Raw genomic sequence first — 15,303 nt, 5'->3', positions numbered from 1 at the left:
GATGGTGTTGTAAAGCCCTATTTGGGTGTTCACTCTTGTGATTCAAGAGCCCCACAGTATCAAGGGATACTGTCACCCTTCCAGAAAGGCCCAGTTATTCCAGACCAGAATGTGCCACAAAGCATGTACACGGCGTTATGGTGCTTCGCAAAAGAAGCTTCGAGAAATCTCAAGGTATACATCCTTCTGTATACTTACACATTCTAAATGGAAACTGCAGTTGTTGTCATCTCCTTGTCGGCTTCCTTCTTAAATGAAGCTTAAGATAGCAGTAACGTTTGGTGGTTGAAGCAATCAAAATAAAGATGGAGTGTAAATCATGAGTCCCTGTGATGAAACATTTGGGACTGACTGTTGATGGTGGTGGGAAGATGATATTGCCAGACTTCAGCCCATTGGCGAGAGATGACAGCTGTGAAAAACGCTTGCACAAGATTCATAACCAATCCATTCTTTACAGTCTCCTTCCTAACTTATGGTGATTTCTCCTCCTGCAATTATTTTGTTGTCTGAATCAATTACATGCTTTTATGTTACTGAATCCTTGGAATATTGCTTAAATATTCATGAGTGCAGGTTTCCCCCCACTCTCTTTGTATGGAAATTAACTGGCAGGCTTGCCAGTTCTTTGTGTCTGCAGATGTGAATTAGGTTTCCCAGAGGTGTAATTTTATGTCAATAAGCTCAAGATATAGAAGTCATTCCTATGAACAGAGTACAGCTTTGTCTGATAAGCAGAAGGGGACTTCAGTTGGTATAGTCAATTTCCTGCATCTGCCACTACTTCACCCAGTCAATTGTATTAAATTCATTCTTTTGCATAATGGGAATAACATCTACCATGCATGACTTTTTAATTAATACAAAGTGCATTTTTTGTTTTATTTTCAAGTAGATACAAGAATATTTAGGGCTATAAAAATAAATTTCTGCAAACAGAAGCTACTCCAGCTTAGCAAACTGCAGCAGTCATTATACCTAGCTTCTACTGAATTGGAAGCTTAAGCACTGTAATTGCCAAAATGGGTGCCATTACTCACAGAAGAATCCTTCGTATTTATAACAATGGAGTGATCGAATATTTTGTTGTCTGACAAAACTACTTAATCTGCAGATGGCATTTTTCAATAAAGCATTCACCTTCCTCAGTCATTTTCCATATACCGTGTTTCTCATCTTATAAGACATGTCTTATATTTATTTTTTCCTCAAAAAAACACACTATGGCTTATTTTCAAGGGATGTCTTATTTTTTTCCTCCTCCTGCTGCTGCGGCCGGCATTGCTGCTGCGCCTATCATTATGTCTTATTTTCGGGGTATGGCTTATATTCCTTGAATGCTTAAAAATCCTGCTATGGCTTATTTTATGGGTATGTCTTAAAATATGAGAAACAGGGTAATTTATTTAAACATATATGTGACAATACACATACAAACATGTTTTATTGTATCAAAGGCCTATTTATAAACTCTGTACCTGGATTTGATTTAATTCCTTTTCCCTACAATACTAATAAATAAATATTTATTTAGTTGACAGTACTGGAATACATAATGGGAAATTGTAGGACCTCCTTTATTAGATCATTATTGGATGGATAATTATTTTCAAAATACATAGTCTATTGTATTTATTAGTGTATAGTGCTAGAATCTAGGCATTGTAGCATCAGGGTTTATTTAATTAGCTATCCATTTCTGTTATGGGAGCATAGTGCTAAAGTAGCATTTATTGGGGGGTGGGGAATCAAATAACAAAGTAAATGTTTAAAATGGCACAAAGCCTATAGTATCAGCAGGTGATTGCATCACCTTTGTCACCTAAACCTGAGTCAACACACATTGGATATTATATGTAATGGATGCACTTGCATATAGTCTAATGTGGCTTTTGCATAACTAGGCCTATGTTGATTGGACTTATGTATGTACACAACAGTTTATATGCACAGGTGGAACAGGTATAGTCTTTCTCCTCTCCCACACATTGATTGCACATGATTTGCCTGGAACATAAAGCAGCCTGTAACCCCATACTAAAGGAAATTAGCTTCTGTCAAAATCAAATATATGTATGCATTTCCATAGTGGGTATAATCTTCACCCCGCTCTCATCCTGTGCAGCTCAGAGAACGCCTGACTAGTTTTACTTTCAATTTCAAAGAATCTTGACTTACTGTTAGGTGCAAAAGAGGAATCCTGTTTTAAAGCAAACAATAGTTGGGCAGAAGATCAGCCAGGTTCTGGGTGATTTGCAGTAGATCAATAATTGCAGTAGGCAATATTTTTTCTGAATCCAAATATGTTAAAGAATAGCAGCAAAAAAATGACTCTTCCCACCTTGATTTTGAGATTCAATTTTGCATCTGCTGCCAGAGGCAGAGCCTATAGTGTATGTGTACCAAGTCTCTTCAGGGCCTCCAACCAGCAATGCCTCGCTTTAAGTTTCCTAGGGAACATAGGGTCCTTCCAGAATGAGACATTGTGGGTGAGGTAGGTTGCCCTACATGAGTCTGACCAAACTGTGGGAGGCAGTGGAAGACAGAAGTGCCTGGCGTGCTCTGGTCCATGGGGTCATGAAGAGTCGGACATGACTAAATGACTAAACAACAACAACAAGGTTGCCCTGAAGAGCAGCTGCTTTGCTGTGACAGCAGCAGCAAGTATTATTTAAAGTTTTGAGAAAACTATTAGACTAAACACTTTGTAACTTATGTGTCAGGATCGTGCGGTGGTTGCTCACAAGTAATGACGCCAGCTTCCAAACTGTCTTTTAACAGTATTATTGTGGACTATTTACAACGCACAGCTACGAAAACACGTCCATCTCAGTCACTCGCAGAATCCGGGAGTGCCCCCTTCCGTTTCCACCCCCACGTAAGAACTTGGGCACCCCCAGGCGCCGCCTCCCCCCTTTGTGTTTGACACCTCTGCGCAACTGGGGCGGCAGAAGTTGCATCTCCCTCTCTGAGCCCCCTTCCCTGAATTGGTGCAGGGGCACCTTGCTAGCATTGCTGACCCCTCTTCCCTCCTGGCTGACCGTTTCCCCTTCCTCCTCATTGGACCCACTGCTACCTTGGCTGGAAGAGGTACTGCTGGAGAGGAGGGGCCGGGGATCCCTCCTCCCGCGGACCCTCTGAGAGCCCCCTGACATGTTTTAAACCAGGCATCCCCAAACTTCGGCCCTCCAGATGTTTTGGACTACAATTCCCATCTTCCCCAACCACTGGGCCTGTCAGCTAGGGATAATGGGAGTTGTAGGCCAAAACATCTGGAGGGCCGAAGTTTGGGGATGCCTGTTTTAAACCATGGATTGAAGTTGTCTTGTTAGCAGTTAACCTTTGTTTTAACCAATATTCCAGGATTGCACATAACTCTAAGCAGACCAACACGGCTACCTACCTGTAACTGAGTTTCTTTGAAACTGTAATTTTTCTTGGCATAAGTCTTGACTGTATGAGAGGAGAAGGGAGAGAGCAGCACGCAAAGCCCAACACCCTTTTTAGACTCACTGAGGCTTCTCTGTGTTGCAGTAAACCATGGTTACATTTTACATATGAACCAGCCCGTTGTGTTGCTGGATTATTTCTTCTAGGGCAGTTTGTTTGGTTGTAGACTTGTGCCTTATTATTATATTTTTCATCCAGAGAAGTATGCACTCTTCCGTTTTTTGAAAAGGAATCTGTTAAATAATGTGCAGCATGACAAGATAATTCACACCACTGAATTCTTCAGAATGGCCTAGATATGCCTTTTATCTTACAGTCTTATGTTTCATCAAGAAAGTACTCCTTGTTTACTTTGAAAATCATAGATTTGGTGTCCCTAAGAAAAATACCGTAGTCTGTTCACATTTCCCTCACTGGAATACATTGACAAAAGCATTGTTAAGTCCTCTTAACAGTTTTGTTGTTTAGTCGTTTAGTCGTGTCCGACTCTTCATGACCCCATGGACCATAGCACGCCAGGCACTCCTGTCTTCCACTGCCTCCCGCAGTTTGCTCAGACTCATGTTCGTAGCTTCGAGAACACTGTCCAACCATCTCATCCTCTGTCATCCCCTTCTCCTTGTGCCCTCCATCTTTCCCAACATCAGGGTCTTTTCCAGGGAGTCTTCTCTTCTCATGAGGTGGCCAAAGTATTGGAGCCTCAGCTTCAGGATCTGTCCTTCCAGTGAGCACTCAGGGCTGATTTCCTTCAGAATGGATAGGTTTGATCTTCTTGCAGTCCATGGGACTCTCAAGAGTCTCCTCCAGCACCATAATTCAAAAGCATCAATTCTTCGGCGATCAGCCTCCTTTATGGACCAGCTCTCACTTCCATACATCACTACTGGGAAAACCATAGCTTTAACTATACGGACCTTTGTCAGCAAGGTGATGTCTCTGCTTTTTAAGATGCTGTCTAGGTTTGTCATTGCTTTTCTCCCAAGAAACAGGCATCTTTTAAATTTGTGGCTGCTGTCACCATCTGCAGTGATCATGGAACCCAAGAAAGTAAAATCTCTCACTGCCTCCATTTCTTCCCCTTCTATTTACCAGGAGGTGATGGGACCAGTTTTTTTTTATGTTGAGCTTCAACATAAAAAATGTTGAGCTTCTTTCACCCTCATTAAAAGGTTATTTAATTCATCCTCACTTTCTGCCATCAAGGTTGTGTCATCAGCATATCTGAGGTTGTTGATATTTCTTCTGGCAATCTTAATTCCGGCTTGGGATTCATCCAGTCCAGCCTTTTGCATGATGAATTATGCATATAAGTTAAATAAGCAGGGAGACAATATACAATATACAGCCTTGTCGTACTCCTTTCCCAATTTTGAACCAAGCAGTTGTTCCATATCCAATTCTAACTGAAGCGTCTTGTCCCACATAGAGATTTCTCAGGAGACAGGTGAGGTGATCAGGCACTCCCATTTCTTTAAGAACTTGCCATAGTTTGCTGTGGTCGACACAGTCAAATGCTTTAGCGTAGTCAATGAAGCAGAAGTAGATGTTTTTCTGGAACTCTCTAACTTTCTCCATAATCCAGCGCATGTTTGCAATTTGGTCTCTGGTTCCTCTGCCCCTTCGAAATCCAGCTTGCACTTCTGGGAGTTCTCAGAATTCTGCCTTGTAGAATTTTAAGCATAACCTTGCTAGGGTGTGAAATGAGCGCAATTGTGTGGTAGTTGGAGCATTCTTTGGCACTGCCCTTCTTTGGGATTGGGATGTAGACTGATCTTCTCCAATCCTCTGGCCACTGCTGAGTTTTCCAAACTTGCTGGCATATTGAGTGTAGCACCTTAACAGCATCATCTTTTAATCTTTTAACCTTAACAGTTACCCAGCATCTTTATAAACAACAACAACTAGACATTTTCCTGGTTACAGGTAGGTAGCCGTGTTGGTCTGGGTCGAAGTAAAATAAAAAAATTCCTTCAGTAGCACCTTAAAGCACCTTAAAGACCAACTAAGTTTTTATTTTGGCACACGAAAGCTCATACCAAAATAAAAACTTAGTTGGTCTTTAAGGTGCTACTGAAGGAATTTTTTTAGACATTTCCCTATTTTTCCTTCATAAAGTTTTCATTAGAGGTAAATAATACAAATCTGAATGTAATTTAGTCATGACTAGTTGTGGTTCTGGTATGCTTTTCTCATTTCCTACTATCTTTTAAAAACACTAAAAAATACATGTAAATGTTGCATTCACAATTTGATGTTTACTATTGCATGTGCAAGGAGCTGATTTGCACTGTTACCCATTTCCAGAACAACTTCTTCTTCTTCCTCTTCTTCTTCGGCGATCACTCGTAGCCGAGTAAGATTATCTTCCATAAACACGATTTTAACAATGGGTCCGTAAGAGACTGTGGAGGCCAATTCTGGATCCACACGTCCTTCCACAGTGGGCAAATTGGTTTCCTGGCGGAAGTTGACCACGGTGTGGATTTGCCAAGCGTGCCTTCCTCTTAGCACGTTTCTCCCTTGCGTCCTGAGATCAAGTTTCTTCAAAGCCCATGACACCTTTGGTAAAGGCTGGAGCGCTCTCAGGCCAGTGTTTCCCAGTTGTCCCAGTGTTTCCCAGTTGTCAGTGTTTATACTACATTTTTTAAGATTTGCCTTGAGACAGTCTTTAAACCTCTTTTGTTGACCACCACCATTATTTGAAGTAGTTTGATAATTGAATATTACTCTCGCTTGAAATGTTCTTTCTTAGCAGCTTTTAAATACAGTATCCTCTTAAATGTATCCTTAATATGAAGCTGTATGACTTTGCAGAAGATTTTGACCATACACATTCTAAACTCATTTTTCTTGCTATCTCAACTGCATATTGGTAGCCTTGGTATTCAAAGACAAGCAAATCAAAGAAGTTTCAATTTAAAAAAATAGAAACTCAAGTCAATAAGACTTGATGGACTGAAATGGTGTCATTTTATGTTTAGATAGAACAATCCTGTCATGGGCACAATCTTACTGATAAAATGGGTACTACATTAGTTTCCTCCATTGCCTTTGGTTGGCAATAAAGGCAAAGTGCTTGCTTAACTGAGAGACAGTAATGTAAAGTAATGGCTGGTTTTCTTTGATTTAGATATTGTACATGAAAATCTGAAAATGGGGTCAGATGGTGAAAGTGATCAAGCTTCCGGAACGTCGTCTGATGAAGTCCAATCCCCTACAGGTGTTTGCCTCAGAAACCGGATACACAGAAGGATTTCCATGGAGGTAATACTCCCCCATGGGAAACTATATTATGTTAACAAGAGAGTTGGGATTTGTTTGCCTGGTTTTAACTACTTCCTTTCTTGTCAGTTAGTTTTTAGAGTAAATTCATTGATGTTCAATATAATTAGCTGGTAGTTACTGAAGTAGCAATTAACTTTTTTCATGCTTTTTCCAAATTATATTTGATAGTGTTGTGAGAGCTTCTTGTAAATAAATAATCTAACCCTTTAGAGAGTTGGTATGTGAATATATCAAAGTGTGCAGTGGTTAACTCTCCTGGTCTGAAGGCAGGGACAGTGTACTTTAATTTACCCTTCCAGAGAAGAACGGTCAACCAGCTTGAATGGCCACATTTACTTCCTGAGTCTGCCCTCTTAAACTGAATGATTGTTTTGCATGTCAGCTTAATTTTTAAGACCTGTCTACTTTTTCTTAATAGCTTCACTTTCAGTTTTCTTCTGTTCTCCTTAAGTTTTCCCTCCTTTTCCAATGTTTTAGTTTGTTTGAATTCATGTAGTTTTTCCAGGGCTTATCAGTGCCAGCTTGCTATGAGGAGGCAACCCATAGATCTCCTGTTCCTTTGCCCCTTAATTCAGTGGGAAATGGATAGCATGCCCCCATCATAAGAACACAGGAAGAGTCCTCCTGAAAGGATAAGTTTTCCTCTGCTTTGAATTCAGATTCCTTCTATTCTTGCTGTACTGCAAGAAGCGTGAAATGAGTAGATGGAAGCATGGTCATTGACACCGTAAATCCCGGAATTGTCCAACCATTCTGGCCATCCCAATGACCCTCTGAGTTCCCTGGACTTGACAAAGGGCACCTCAAACAATCATAACCCTCATAATTTACTTGGGGTTCCTGGACAAAGTCTAGGAAGTTTAAGTACCTTCTGGTGCCCCTCTTGGAGGAACTGAAGTTGGTAGGGAAAGGAGGTCACAACATGACTCTAAATGCTTCTACTCTGAGCGGGAAGAGTTTTCCTCAGCTATAGGTTTTTTCAAGAATGGAAGGGAATTTCTCTCTGGAAGGTAATATTGGAGCTGGTTCAGTATTGAAGGTCTCTTTCTGGAGGCACCCACAACTTCCCTGTTGCACAACAAAAGGCCACTTTTCTATTGGTAAACGTATTTACCTCCAGTGACTTGGTGAGTGTAATTAAACTCAGAGCAAGTGGGAGGCTAAGCCCAGGGCTATGTCATCTTTACCCTTCCCTTTCAATTATCTTAGGACACCTGCTGACATATAAACTTCTGAGTGACACAGGATCAAACTAGATGTGATATTAAATACACCTTTGAATTTCTACTCTCGAGTGGCAGATCTCGAGGGGCAGGAGAATTTACTCTTACCACAATCACCATCCTGCAGCTGAAAAGTGCCCTCTCACCAAAGCTGATACCTGCAAACTTCCAATGTTGTAATTCCAATCCTAAATGAGACATCTGGTGCTGCTGGAGAGAGAGCTTGGGGGGGGGGTAAGAGGAGAATCCCAAGCACATTTAGTTTGACCCAAAGAGGCATGGTGTTGAAAATTCCAGATGCTCAAAATTGCCCAGAAGTATCGTGATATAAAAACACATGAAAGATGTAAATATAATATAGGTCTGAGGGGGTGGTATTGATGATATATGTGGGCCCATTCCAAATCTATATCTGTGAGGTTAGAAGCTATGAGAGTAAACCTGGTCAGACCATAGGTCTTTTTCCACATCGTCTGTGTGAATGCCACATCATTCTAGGATGGAGAAGTATAGGCCGGGGGCTAGTTTGTGTTTGAGTTTTTGCCTGGGTTGGAAACTAGATAGAAAAGCTTGACTTTCTCTGTGGGCGGACTCTAAAGCTATGGCTTTGAGGACTTCCCATTTGGAGTGTTAACGCTGGGAGCCCTGGAGTCTCTTGCTGCTCGGAGACAGAGGTGTCTGATTTTGGTACCAGGGCATTTTAAATACAGTAAACATTCTCAGATTTTGTGTTGTGAAGAGCACCAAATGTTGCTGGGAAAAAGCACTACATCCTATTGTGACCATATTTTGGAACTCTTTTCTTCAGGAGTTTGTTTTGCCCTCGTCAGCTTTCATTTTCTGGTATGCAGACTCTTCAGCAAGGATGGGGAACTTGTGGCCTTCAGGATGTTGCTGGACTACAACATGTAATTAGCAGGACGTGATTTAACTGTTGACCATATAGTGATGGCCACAGATTCCCTTCCCTTGCCTCTTTCTAATCTGCATAACACTTCAGAAACTAAACACAATGGGAGAGTTCTAGACTTCTTCAGCTTTTCTGTCTTCCTGTTTAACAAACGGAATCTTGCATGATGGTAAACAAAGAGAGGAAAGAGTACTTAATTTCCTTCATTTATAAGATTTTGTATGCGTGCCAGCCATCCTATCATGTACCTGGAGAAAAATTGCAGCAAAACTGAGATGATGTAACTAGTTGATACTTTTAACATACAAGGGCAAAACCTCTTTTTAAAGTTGACTTCTTCATTGTAGAACCTTACAAAGTTGTTGCCCAAAAGAAAGTCCAAAAGAATCCAGACAATTATAATTTTACTTTTTAGATTCAATTCAGGACACATTTTCCGTATTGATTTGTGTGACGACTTGCCCATTTGACCTGTTTGAGTTTATGTACAAAGAATGCAAAAAGCAGCCTTGACATTCACTTTAGTTATTTCCCTCCAAATTAAGTATCAGAACTGAAAGCCTTTTACATTTAGTAATTTGAAAATGATGCGCATAATACTCATAATTAAGTTCATCAGATAAACTCTGGAAACATTTTCCTCACAGACTGTCGGTTCTTCCATTTTTTCCCTCCCCCACCAAATTCAAAATACGTGTTTCTAATGCCATTGAAATTAGAATGACATGATTTAATTACATGTCTGTTGGCAAGCACAATCAATGATGTCAGTGCTGGCAAGACTTCTGGGTGCTCTGAAAAATGAGGCTGTTGATAACAAGCTAGAGATTGCAAGGATAAGTTTGGATGATGTCTACTTTTCAGAATTATTTTATTGTATAATAGATGAGACCACTTGAGTGGTGGCTCCTCTTATTGAACTGGAATACCTTTAAGTTGTGATGCCAGTAGCATGTATAGCAGTTAGAAGATTCTGCTGTGGTTATTACAGCAGCTTTCTGCAACCTGGTGCTCTCCAGATTTTTGGACTACAACTCCCATCAGGCCCCAGCCATGGTTGTAGTCAAGAACATCTGAAGGACAGCAGGTTGGAGAAACCTGTTTTGTCTGTCCTGCACAGACAGTAGTATATATAAAAAAGGTAAAGGGGTCCCTGACCATCAGGTCCAGTCGTGTCCGACTCTGGGGTTGCTGCGCTCATCTCGCTCTGTAGGCCGAGGGAGCCAGCGTTTGTCCACAGACAGCTTCCAGGTCATGTGGCCAGCATGACAAAGCTGCTTCTGGCGAACCAGAGCAGCACACGGAAATGCCGTTTACCTTCCCGCCGGAGCGGTCCCTATTTATCTACTTGCACTTTGATGTGCTTTCGAACTGCTAGGTGGGCAGGAGCTGGGACCGAGCAACAGGAGCTCACCCAATTGCAGGGATTCGAACCGCCGACCTTCTGATCAGCAAGCCATAGACTCTGTGGCTTAACCCACAGTGCCATACTATATGCTAACTAGATTGCTCACTGGGACAAGACAGTTTGAGCATATTACACTGATTCTGGCCCGACTGCACTGGCTGCCAATCAGTTTCTGGACGCAATTCAAGGTGCTGGTTTTGACCTTTATTGCTGCTGTTTAGTCATTTAGTCGCGTCCGACTCTTCGTGACCCCATGGACCAGAGCACGCCAGGCACTCCTGTCTTCCACTGCCTCCCGCAGTTTGGTCAGACTCATGTTCGTAGCTTTGAGAACATTGTCCAACCATCTTGTCCTCTGTCATCCCCTTCTCCTTGTGCCCTCAATCTTTCCCAACATCAGGATCTTTTCCAGGGAGTCTTCTCTTCTCATGAGGTGACCAAAGTATTGGACCCTCAGCTTCAGGATCTGTCCTTCCAGGACCTTAGGTCTCCAAGGTCCTTATTTGTGTGCCTCCTCCACGAGAGGTCCAAAGGGGGCAACACAAGAATGGGCCTTTTCTGTAGTGGCCCCCTGTTGTGGAATACTCTCCCCAGGGAGCTTCAGCTAGCACCTTCATTATACACCTTTAGGCACCAGGCAAAAACACTCCTCTTCAACTACGCCTTTGGTTGATTGACATCCTCTGGCCTTTTAAATGTGTTGTGGGAGGGAGGATTATTGGTTTGTTTTTGCTTGTATTATGTATTTTGTCAGTTTTTATATTGTAATTTTACAAATTTATACAAATTTATTTATTTATATAATAATAATAACCAGTAACTTTTGTTCTAATCTCCATACTCCCCTTCATTTCATGAGCAACATGCTGGCTAAGAAGGGTCTTCAGTCAGACTATGATCTTCTTTTCTCTTATATAGGACATAATTTTTCAGATGTGTAATCTTCTTCACATATCCACTAAGCACATTTTTTATTTTATTTTTTAAAAACCTAATTACAACTTAGTTTTAAAAATGTCTGTTTTAAACTGTTACGTTTTCATTCACAGTTTTAAGTTCTCTTTCAATGTGAAGATCTTATAAAGATTATGTTTAGCTTTCTGTCCATTTATGAGGTAACGATTTCTCCATGAGTGTGTTTGGAGCATTCCAAAGTTGAGCTCTTAATGCTTACTGACCTTTCTGAGATGTGTTCTGCTTCAGAAGTGTTAGAAAATTTAATTTATGCAAAATAGATTTGCTGGAGAAGGCTGTGTGCTTTAAAATGACTCCCATGTCTGTGAATGACATGATTAACTTGATAGGCAATGTGTTCCTTTGATCAGCAGTTTTCAGATTGTGTGGTGAGCCTGGGGATGAGGTAGTGAACATAAGACACTTGGAAATGGAGTGAAGTTGAAAGGAGGGAAAGGATCCTTGAGCACATAGAACCTGAGGCACTTTATTGCTAAGCAGTAGATATTTAGCAGTGCCTAGGGAGCGGGTGGCGCTGTGGTTTAAACCACTGAGCCTCTTGAGCTTGCCGATAAGAAGGTCAGCAGTTCAAACTCCCGTTGCTCTGTCCCAGCTTCTGCTTCAATTCAAAAGCACACCAGTGCAAGTAGATAATTAGGTACCGCTGCAGCAGAAAGGTAAACAGTGTTTCCGTGCACTCTGGCTTCTGCCATGGTGTCCTGTTCCGTCAGAAGCAGTATAGTCATGCTGGCCACATGACCTGGAAAGCTGTCTGTGGACAAACGCTGGCTCCCTCGACTTGAAGTGAGATGAACGCCTCACCTCATAGTCACCCTTGACTGGACTTAACCGTCCAAGGGTCCTTGACCTTTATTTCCTTACCTATTTAGCAGTGCAGCAGCCCAACCTACTGTGACATACATGGAAGCTGTAAAGAGGAAGGGAACAGAGCTAAGTGTCAGCTTCTCCCCTCTCCTGCCTTATTCCTTGGCTGGCTGGAGCACGGGATATACTCCGTTCAAGTGCTCTTCTCATGCTTACGTTACATAGGTGTCCCAAACCACAGATCATTATCATGCAGCAGTGGGCTACACATGTCTTGCATGCCAAAGAAATAATGGGTGGTGTGCTCTAGAAAACAATTGTGTCTTTTTTTTTACTGTGAAGTTAAGCTGGAAAGGTTCTTAGGACCCCTTAGTTGAACCCAATTGTAAATGAAAGCAATTTTGGGAAGATCAGTTGTCATCCACTATGAAAAATAGTAGAGGTACACACTTACGGGAAGTTCAATGCAGCCTTTTTACATAAGGTGCTCAGGTGCGAAAGAGGCCAGAAGCTCCTGTACCTTTAATAGTTGCCCAGAAGAGGCAATTTCACTTTGCATGGTGTCACAGTCACTGAAAACCCCTCTTCTACGCAACTATTAAAGGTGCATAAGCCCCTGTTTCCTTTTCGCATTTGCAAGACCAGAGAAGTTTGAAGAGCCCCATGCTATTTAAATGGTACGATGATTATTACTCTTGGAAGGGGTTTGTAGGATTTAATCTTCTCTTTTAAATTTTAGTAGGACCCTTCATTTTTTAAATTTTCAGCAGAACATTAAACAAGCAAGTGCAATAAACACTGTGATGTCAGCCACTCATAAGTCATTTTGTGCTGCAGAAAAATTGACTTCCTTCATGAGGGAAGTATTACTCATTGCCATTAGCTGAGTGTGTTCCTGACATGGCATGATACAGTAAACCAACAAAATGGTGCACCATGATTCATGTTTGAAAATTGTCTGGTGCCTACACATAGATTAGTGTCATGGCCCACATGCCTTTATTTGGGCATCCTGATATTTTGCTATTTTATTTACCTTACACGTTACCTTTCCAACAAAACAAATAATGTTTACAGTCCTTAAAACCCATAGTCATTTGGGATCTGAAGGTTTCTTCTGCTCATACAGTTGCCATTTTACACCTTGCTCTGAAGTCTTGAGTAAAGTAAGTGAAAGCAACCCAACATTACTTTCAACAGTACAAGATTTTGTGTGTCTGCAAGTATCCTGAGAAAAGGCTGAGTTGTGGAAGTTACAATCTTTATCTTTCAAAGACTGTAGAAGTTACTGTTCTTATGGTACAGTACTTTAATTTGTGCATCCAGTTCACTGCAAGTGTTCCAGTTCTGTCATGTTACAAAAATGCAATGTGATAAGTTAGCTTGGAAAAAACCTGAGAGAATAGGAGAGCTCATGCAGTATAATAGTACATAATACAAAAACAGTAAGAAAAGTGGACCCATGTGTATGGCATGGACTCATAGTTTCTTGCCATGTTGGAAGATGCCATTAAATATTTACATATTATGTATGTTTTTATTTGTAAGGCTGTGGGGCCTTTAGGGTCAGCTTATCAGGAAATTAAAACTGCAGAGCAAACAGCATCGTGGAACAAACAAGCCATATTAAATCCTCTTTGCTGAGCAACAGCAGTGTAACTTATTAGCAAGCAGCTTGTGGCTGTTGCTGACATGATGTCTTCCTGATGCTAGTTGAAACGGGTGAGATGGCTGATTCGGTCTGATACTTACACAAGAGAGCAAATCACTTTCATTTGACCTATAATGGATTATCTGGGCAATCAAGCTGACATCTACCAACTTTGAAGCTCAATCTTTCCCCCCTCTTCTCATTGGCAATGTTACGGGATCCTGATGACCATGGCATGTGGGCATCGCTTTCCATTTATTCTCTCTCTCTCTGTGCTAGCATTGCAGTAGCAAGGACAATACTATAGTTAGAGTCAAATAATTAAGTGCCTGTCCTCATGATTTATTATGTGCTTCTCAGCTACTGTAATAAGGAAGATTTGGGAACCTGAAGCAATTATTTTAGACTTCTAGCCTCTTTGCCAATTGTTTAATAATTTATCTTTTTGTGCTTTCTGTCCAGTGAAGTGCACCTATATTATTAAAGCTTACGTTGCACTTTTCTGGGAAGTTTGTCGTCGTCTTTGCCTTCAGTCTTCCTCTCTCTTTTACTTTCTGCTTCTATTCTTTCACATCTCTTCTTTCCTTATAACTTACTTTGCTGCTTCCTCAACAGTTTATTATTCCCTGGCTCTCAATAATTCTGTCTGACAGCCAAGAATATGAACTATTTTAAAAACATTGGAGTATGTCTATAAACATCACTTGTCAGCTTCAGGCCAGGTTAGAGTTATGCCTTATATCTTTCCAGACAGTCCCTCTCATTCAGTAGCAGTTCAGGCCCAAACCCAATCTAAGCTTCAAGAGTTTGAAACTGTATCAAGTGCTGAGAATCCATTTTGAAAACTCACAGTTTGGAAGAAGTTGCCAAAAAACTGGTGTGCAAGTGTACCTTATTACTGATAAACCTTCCTAGCTGTTGGAAGCTATCTAAAGGTTAACCGCTGCCTGCTGTTCACAGTGGTCTTACATTTATAAATCTGAATATAGGAATATAATTGAAATACTTCCTGTACCTACAAGTCCTCTTGGAGTCAGAGCATCAGATTTGACCTTTATCTTTTCAACTTTTCATAGTTGAGTTATGAGAACACCTAGGCCACACTTCAGTGGCAGCGTGTGGGAAGAAGCATAGAGCATGCCAGACTGGTAAATCACATTGCAGAAAAATGTGGTGCTAATGGACTCAACCCATAACATGGTCAGAATTGTTTTATTTAGAGAATGGAATATTAGGAATCTTGGGCTCCAGAGGTTACCTTTGGCTCTGCCAAGTATCATCAGTCTGTGAGGTCCATTTGAGAGGAAAATAAACTGAAGAATACTTGCTAATGTATGTGATCAAACTGTGAATGTCTGAAGGTTTGAATATGACTCTTACCATATTTTAGGTGTGTGTGTTTACATATATATAATAGAACACAATAGATTTCAACCATATATGTAGTTTACTTGGGTGTATGTCTAGCTGGGTTTGATGGGGTTACTTCAGAGTATGGGATCATACTCTGAAGCACATGCTCTTGTGCAGTAATGCAAATACTGTACAGATTTTTTTTTCGTTGAAGCAGTTGAGATGTGTAATGCAACTGCAGTTC

General features: G+C 41.0%; 1 protein-coding gene across 3 annotated transcripts in view; it reads left to right on the top strand.

Annotated features, from left to right (window-relative positions):
- Nucleotides 1–15,303, top strand: part of CDK17 (cyclin dependent kinase 17) — a 75,932-nt gene that overhangs the window by 37,121 nt on the left and 23,508 nt on the right. For all 3 annotated transcript variants that reach the window (XM_035126752.3, XM_060279710.2, XM_088651890.1), the window contains one exon: nucleotides 6,581–6,714. In XM_035126752.3, coding sequence (XP_034982643.1) covers nucleotides 6,581–6,714 — 134 coding nt within the window. The remainder of the gene's footprint in view (nucleotides 1–6,580; nucleotides 6,715–15,303) is intronic.

This window comes from Zootoca vivipara, chromosome 9 (assembly GCF_965207765.1).
Source record: "Zootoca vivipara chromosome 9, rZooViv2.hap1.1, whole genome shotgun sequence".
Lineage (NCBI taxonomy): Eukaryota > Metazoa > Chordata > Lepidosauria > Squamata > Lacertidae > Zootoca > Zootoca vivipara.
The sequence above is the reverse complement of the archived record's forward strand: the minus strand, read 5'-3'. Positions and strand labels throughout refer to the sequence as shown.